Raw genomic sequence first — 8,352 nt, forward strand, 5'->3', positions numbered from 1 at the left:
TCCTAGTCCTGACTTTATGCATGAGATAAACGTGTCCTTGTGCACAAAGATGTGACATGTCATTACAATCAAAAGCATTTATCAGATATAAAACACAATATTTATCTACATATTTATGGGGGGGGGGGGGTACACTGTCATACCATGTGTTCGGGGGAGGGGGTACAGTCAAAAGCTGTAGGACATGTCATTACATCATGTCAAAATAAGTTATCAGAAATAAAACACAATATTTATCTACATATCAAATATGTATTTACAATATTAACATATTAATTTATATGTAACCGTTTTCCTCACTATAATGGGCCAAATGTCTCATATTAACATATTAATTTATATGTAACCGTTTTCCTCACTATAATGGGCCAAATGTCTCATATACATAAACAGGATCCTGTGTTCACAGCTGTTGGTGTTGAACTGGCTGATTCACCTAGTTTACACACAAGCAGGCTTGTGTTGATAGCAACGGAATACTTATGTTGCCTCCACTGGAGATTACTAACCCATAAACTATGAGCTTTCCTTGTATTCCCCAGAAAAATTGTGAATAGTTTGTAACAATATGACAACCTCAGAATAGTAAAAAGAAATAAGCGCTCAGCTCACAGTTCTCTCTGACCTCCATTCTCCCATAGTCTTTTATCTTCATTGACCTGGACCAGGGTGTGTTCCTGCAGTCCTCGGACAGTGTAATGATCGCCGACATGCTTCTCACAGTAGGAGACATTACACGTCACACAGGTCTTGATGGCTCGACGTGTTTTGCTGGAGCAAACACCACAAGTTGGACTACAGCCTGTCTGCTGGAGAGCCTGCAGCGCCCAGTTCAATGCTACGTTAACAGAGAGCTCAGGACGGGTTGGGTAACTCTTCTCACAATGGAGGCACACATAGTCTCCTGCAGGGCCTGGCTGGGACCAGTAGGTATTGATGCAGTGCTTGCAGTAACTGTGTCCACAGGGGATGGAGACCGGGTCCCTCAGGATGGAAGAACACACAGGGCATATGGCATGGTCTGCAGTCAGTAGACTGGAGGTCAACTCACTGGGGAGAGGAGGGTGAAAAGAGATAGACATAGATAGTGTTAGAGAGAACAAGATATGGGTGCAGAGTGAAAGACAGAAACAATACAGTCTACTATAAAGCCCTGTTCAGATATACAAGATTCGCAGGCAATGTGTCTGCATATTTGATTTTGGTGTCATGTGAGAACGCGTGAACATAGAGTGCGACTTGTGTTCAATATATCGCCGCTGTTGGGCAAAAACCCAGCCATCTCCATTTTTCAACTTTTTAAAAATAAATCAGTGCTATAAACCTTTACGTCTGTGTGTGGGTTTTACAAATATTGAACCAATGAAAAGTATTAAAAAGCGCTTCTGACTAAACTAAACTTTTTTCCATCATTGATTAGAATGACAAAGTCAGACCGAAAAAAAGCACATAATGGTAAAAAACCTCCCAACTGTTTTTTTTTTCAAATACTTCAAAGGAAGTGACATAATTACTATTTATAAGTTATAAATATTTTTATACACAGTGGGAGTAGTCTACTAGAACATTTATTTTAATATTCCCCGCTGTCATTGCATGGTGACTCCTATATACTTAGGATGTTCTGTTATGATCAAAATGTCTGAATAATGTATGAATAAAGAAATCACGTTTGCGCTGAGGAAATATTTTGCGCGAAAAGATATTTTTTAAAACGTATCCTTGTAGACGCGTTTAAATAAAATACTCGTGTACATGTGGACTGCCAGCCTGCAGATGCATCCTATTGAATTCTCATCACCAATGCCTTGTCTCCCATGCTTACAGTTATATCTGACGTGAGTAGCAAGTACTGTACTCACTGTGCGATCTCCTCTCCTACCGCCTATGCCGGCAGCTTATGTTAACCCATTTTGAGCAGGAACCCCTAATTGTAACTATACCTTTCTGGACGGGAACCCCTTTTGGGGTTCTTGTTGCTATGTACAGTATATAGCAACATACATTTGTTGTAATTTTTTTTAAGTATTTGAATTTTTTCAGAAAAATTTAGAAGGCGTTTTTAGAATCGGCCTCGGGTCTAAATGGGTTAATTAGTTTCCCAAAAATGTTACGGTATCCATATCTGAACACAGCTTTTGATTGATTGATTGAATATTTTATTAGGAAAAAAATGTAAACAGTACAATTACATTTATAATACTCTGTCTAAAAGGTTCGTCCAAAAAAAGTCCTTGCAGTCTTGTTTCCATTGGGGTCCTATTCAATTCATAGACATATATAGTAGCAACCAAACAGTTCAAATGTCAACACAAAAATACAGAAACAAAATAACACTACTGTATATGTACAATCAAAACAAAAAATGCAGGAAATAAATTAAATAACATATGTACAAAACATGGGGGGGTCATCTGTCTAACGGGAAAATGGTACTACCTCCTCCTTTGGCCTCCACAAAGGTGAGTTTTTAAGGCTGTTTTAGATTGAGCACAGCAAACTGCATTTTTTGAGGGATGGGGTTAGACTAGTCTCGCGTGGCCAGACTGTTGCCTCCCACAATTTACAAATGTTTCCGGCATACAGTCTGGGACTCGGAAGCTCTGATAATGTGTAAGGGGAAAGCGGATGCCCCTCCCCTACCCACGTCCGTTTTAGCATTGTGCAGCGGCGCAAAGGAGTCCGACTGGAATCAACGAATCTCATAAACATCGTTTATGTCTACTAGTGTCTTCTTTCACTGTTTTTTCGGCGTTAATTCCATGATACCTTTCTCAGTTTTCTGTGATAAACAATCCTCGCACAAATAACATGAATCTACCGCTCCTATGACTATGCTTCCTCCTCGGTTCTGTTTCCACTGGGACTACAGGTCCGCGGGCACCGCGTCGTGATTGGTCGAATGTCTTTCCGGTCTGAACAACTTCCGTTACACAGCTTTCGGGAAGTAGAGTTCCAGACTCTATATAGCATTCAGAGATTGTGGAATAGTTGTCTGGTGACGCGAGACTAGGGTTAGACTATTCCAAACCTGGATGGAAGTGCTGTAGTCGGGACAGAAGAATTTGCCCATGTTTGTTTTATGGGTGGGTGGTACCAGATCATTGTTAGCGCTCCCTCTAGTATTGTGACTGTTGGTGTCACTAACTTTTTGGAGGTATTTAGACAGATATGCGGGTATAGGGGGCATTTCGGGCAAATTTGCTTTGCTTAACATTCCAAAATCTTCAGTGATGACCAAGCTTCCTCACCTCAGCTCAGGAGAGATAGTCTGTCTTTTGAAGCTCATGGGTCGATCAATTGACTTGCCACTCGATTTGCCACTCTTCATGGACACACAGCAGGGAGAGGAACAGTCTGATCTCTCCTTCTGGAGCCTGAAAACCATGCAGCTGCACGTTAGTTTCTCCAGACAGACCGTTGACACAATGTTCAAATGCGTCTGTCATCCAGTCTGTGCAACGGAAGCGCTGAAAATGATACAGGAGTAACACAAATGCAAACTTGTCCTAATGTAAATCAAATTAGTCAAAGCCTATAGCTTGCAGAAATAAAAATAAAGTCAATCATCATCACACAGTATTTCTGCGAGTAGGCCAAAGGCCTCAATTACTGAATATCTTTGTTTTAGCATGTACAATAAAAATATATAATTGTAAAACAAAAAATAAAATCAACAACAACAATTAACTTCTATTATCAACCGTCATTATCCTATATAAAAATTGCCTAATGGGTGGACGTGGACGTCACAAACGTAAAATGCAGACTTGCAAGGCGCTCCATTGCTCCAATCCGCACCAAACTTGGCTCAAATGCTGTTCAGGGGTCTGGCACGAGAATCATCACACAAAGAAAAAAAACTAAATTGCACACATACTTCAGCAGTGTTGCAGCAGTGTTTAACACTTCAAATGGCAATACCTCGGTGACCCTTGCTCTGATCAGTGCAATATAGGACTGGATTTGAAGGCCACGTAGCGGCATTCAAATCTAGTTCATTAAATCAGCTGTCTAGATTTTCTCACCATGATGAGTCTTGATGAGGACCACCTTCTTTAAAGTTACAAGGGATATCCAGGGACCAGTCACTTTTCACGGACACACTGAAACCAAGCAGAACTTTATATTGGCAACCGATATATATTGGTAATCATAATAATCATTATTATTACGATTATTCATCATTCATGTTATTGCACGTCACATAAACATAGCACTGCTTTCACATTATACAACTTTATACAATGTACTGTATGACGCTTACGAGACATTTGTTTCCACATTCACGTTGCTGATTACATTAATGACATTGCTGTGAATGTGTGGAAGAATCTCCCGTATTATAATGTTAAACTTGAGGGACTCAATTAAATATTCCCTGTAATCCATACTGACAGGATCCGAAGGAAGTAGTTTAGGGAGAGTTTGATTTGCATTTGATTAACGCATTTTAAATATCAATATCGGTCAATCATGTTCATTTCATTTTGAGAAGCCAAAATAACCGGGAGGCACGATTAAAATGAGATTAATTGTGCATCCCTGTAGAGTTAGAACGGTGTAGTTTCTACAACCTGAGGTATTTTTTAGTTTCTCACCACGAATCGTCTGGATGAGGTACATCTCCTTTGAAGTTGTAAGGTAGACCCATGGACCAGTCACTTTTCATGGACTCATAGCTAGGTGCAGGAGACCTGCACCTGCACAAACTGAAACCGAACAGATGTATGCTGTCAACCAAAGCATCAACAATAATAAGTTGTTACTACTACTACTACTACTACTACTACTACTACTACTACTACTACTACTACTACTACTACTACTACTACTACTACTACTACTACTACTACTACTACTACTACTACTACTACTACTACTACTACTACAAACACTAATGCTAAGTCGCGATTTAGAGAACTGTTAAGATACAAGTTAAAATGGAGATTCATGGACCATTCACTCTTCACTCTAATTTACACTGATACGCATCTAAATACCAAGTCAATTATGTGGGATAGAAAAAAGAAACATCTTGTGCTCCAACCTGCTCTCTTGAGTTCCGGTGGTTGTTTTGACGTTACCATGTGGAACCATAGAGGGCTCACTGTCCACAGCCACATCACTGCTGGCAGGTAGCTCTGTCTTCCCTTGAGTCTCCTGGATGATACTGTGAATACCATTGTGTCTTATTCAATGTTGTGTCACTTAAAGCAAATGCAAAATAAATATTGTCGGAATCAGGTAGGACTGGGCAATATGGACAAAATAAAATATGCTATTTGCTCTGTGATGGCCTGCTATTAGTGTTGTCATTGGATTGCCTTGAATATCAACTCTGCTCTTCCTGGGCAGAGCAGGGAGGGGCATTCCTGCATTCCTGCTTGAAGGCTCATGTAGGGCACCTGGCAGTGGCAGAACAAGTCAAAGCCGGGCCGGGAGGCAGAGTGCATGAACACCCGCCCCCCCCGAACCAACCGCGCACAAAACCAGGCTACTACCATTTTCTCTCTGACTAATCCAAACCCATTTCAGAAGGAGTTCAGCACCACTTCAACTAATGTGCAGCAACTGACAACTGTAAATGTTTAGAAGAATTGATGATCATGCTTTAAATGGGCCCGCTGCCTGTCGCTTGACATACTAAAAAGGCTGCTAGGGCTATGACAGCTCTCAAATACTGTGATTACTGATATTGGTGGGATGACTTAGTGCTCTCACTTTCACAGAATGTGATTTTTGATAGAGGCGATTGTCAGTTTGCTTATCAATATCAAAAATCCCATTAGATATCAAGTCTCATCACAGTAGATATAATATTGATATACAGTATGGATATATTGCCCATGCAGCCCTCATTGAGACCAACCTGCCATTGTTGAGGTGAGAGTTATCAGGATCCATGCCTTCCAGCATAAAGGGCCGTTCACATAGAGCACGACTATGGCGATATGGATATGTGGTTTTAGGTTGTAGACTTCCCACTCCCTCGTGGTAGTATCTGTGTGTCTCTATCCCTGTTCCCCTCTTCCTGTTGTGTTTTTGTTTTACTTGTTTAAACTATATTAGTCTTTTTTATTGATTATGGTCTTTTTATTGATTAAGATTATTCTATTCTTTCTCTCTGCCTCTGGGTGGGCTCTGAAACAGCTGCACTGTGCAGTGCGTGTTTGGTGCCACTGCTTACAGAATATTATGGTTCATAGTTATCGTGCTTGGTGTGTGAACGGCCCTTCAGTCTTCGTCTTGAATCCTTCAACCAATGAGGAATATGACCTGCAGTTTTTGCACACACACACACACACACACACACACACACACACACGAGGGTTAACACATTGTCCACCAGGCTAATCACAAATGGACCCTTTACAGGTCTGTAACTCTGAGAGCAGAACAAGTTACTTGCTAAAAATCAGTAACATAATCCGATTACCCCAATTTAAAAAGTAACTACCAGTTACTTTCAGTTACTTTTGGATTACTTTTAAGCAAAACTCTATTTAATTAGATATAACAAGTTTTACCATTATAACAGACCTGGAATTTCGTCATTTTAGGGGCAAGGCCACTTGGCCTTTGGTGTTGTCAACTTTTTGACAAATGCCAGGGCAAGAAGAATAAAACGATGATTTTTAAGTCCACGGAAATAATGAATTTAACTTGAAGGTTAAGGATGATTTATTTTTTATATAGTACAAGAATAGTGTAACTATCTGTGAAATATAATAATATGATGTATTGGGAAATTACCAATATTTGTACAAAGGCATAGCCTATTGGTCTCAATATTTGTCACATTCAGCCCTGGACTTCACAGACTGTAAGGGTCACATTAATCACATTAGAATCACAGATTAGAGATTTTATGTATTTTCCCCACAAGTTATTTTCATTCAAATGAAATGTGATTGAACTTGCACTATCAATGACTTTAGTTGATTTTTCACTATTTAAAATATAGTATTTCTTAAATATTAATAATTATAGCTTGTAGATTGGCTTTTTTCGCCATTGTACATTGTTTTAAATTTATATTTGTTTTAAAGGAAAGGTTTTTCCAACTGACAGTGGCAATATCTAGCCTCTATATGGTTCTGTATCAGTGTATGAGCAGATTTCATTCTAATTGACTACAAAACTTCCCATTTGGATCAAAAAGGGTATTTATTGTCCATCAGAGCGGTGAGATCAAAGCTTCTCTCTATTTTTGCAGTTATTCATTTGGATCTCTCTCTCTCTCTCTCTCTCTCCGTTTCTTTTTTTACTCTGATTACGTAAATTAAAGGGTTTGAGAACCACTGATCTATGGGATGGGATCTATATTTTGAATTTCCCCTTACAATGCAAGTGTCATTATATTTTTGAGTAGTAGTAAGCCTACCTGAGACTGAGGAGACCCGAGTAGGATCCAGCTGGTGACGGATAGTATCCCAGGTTATGATCACCCGGCCGGGGAAGCGGTGCTACAGCGGGAAGAGTCGCAATAAGTGTTGAAAGCGGTGAACATCATGTTGTTTACGGAAGCGAAACAAACTCGTAACAAAAAGTAAATCCCAAAAAGCTGTCAGGAAATCCCTTTTAGGTTTGTAAGTAACTCCCCATGCTGAGCTGAGTTCGTCCCGCTATGTCCTTCCTATTATTGTTAATTTGTTCAGCTCTCTCTAGAGTTGCTGAAAGTTTGACTGTTGAGTCTTCTTCTTCTTCTTCTTCTTCTTCTTCTTCTTCTTCTTCTTCTTCTTCTTCTTCTTCTTCTTCTTCTTCTTCAGATGTATGGCGGGTCGCAACGGTTTGACTGTTGAGTGAGTCCATGGTTGAGTGAGTCTGATAGCTCCGCTGAGATTTATACCCTATCTGAACAAGGGGGGCGTGCCTTCATCATTGTTATCGAGAAACCTAGATACCTCATTGGCCTCTGCAGTTCATTGGAGAGCCGCGAACAGCCTTTTAGCATGTAGTTTAAGCGCAAGGGGGCGGGTGGGGAGAGAGTCAGAGCACTGAAGTCAAGGCACAGCTACTGTGTTGTTGATAGACAACGGATGCACGCTTATGAGAAACAACAATAATAAAACCTGGTGAAACAGTTGCGTGCATTAGCGCAAGATGAGGATAAATGAAACATTCAGTCTAAATGTCCAGTAATTCGCAACTACTACCACTACTTTTTCATTTGAAACTTTACATTTCTCTAAATATTATAAACTCTCAGGACAGCGTAATACAAATATAATTTATGAAAAGGCTACTATAGGCTACAGTGAAGTCGTGCATTAGCGCAAGATGAGGATAAATGAAACATTCAGTCTAAATGTCCAGTTTGCTAATAATTCACAACTACAGTGCCAGATC

The 8,352-nt window shown here is 39.9% G+C and overlaps 1 protein-coding gene across 3 annotated transcripts; it reads right to left on the reverse strand.

The window, feature by feature from the left end:
* Window positions 1–278: 278 nt before the first annotated feature.
* On the reverse strand, window positions 279–7,743 carry LOC311034999 (uncharacterized protein). Of its 3 annotated transcripts, none has more exons than XM_084043053.1 (7): window positions 7,388–7,743; window positions 5,873–6,279; window positions 5,036–5,173; window positions 4,602–4,712; window positions 4,029–4,106; window positions 3,252–3,377; window positions 279–1,050 (listed from the first exon to the last, which is right to left on the reverse strand). In XM_084043053.1, exons 2-7 carry the CDS (start codon window positions 5,917–5,919, stop codon window positions 609–611), a joined length of 942 nt encoding a protein of 313 aa, XP_083899179.1. In that variant the 5' UTR covers window positions 5,920–6,279; window positions 7,388–7,743; the 3' UTR covers window positions 279–608. The 3 variants fall into 3 exon arrangements, with proteins under 3 accessions (XP_083899179.1, XP_083899181.1, XP_083899180.1); XM_084043055.1 differs by having other exon boundaries at window positions 5,051–5,173; window positions 7,388–7,741; XM_084043054.1 differs by lacking the exon at window positions 7,388–7,743 and having other exon boundaries at window positions 5,873–6,291.
* Window positions 7,744–8,352: the final 609 nt, after the last annotated feature.

This window comes from Gymnoscopelus microlampas, assembly GCF_963454915.1.
Source record: "Gymnoscopelus microlampas genome assembly, chromosome: 2".
NCBI classification, from domain to species: domain Eukaryota; kingdom Metazoa; phylum Chordata; class Actinopteri; order Myctophiformes; family Myctophidae; genus Gymnoscopelus; species Gymnoscopelus microlampas.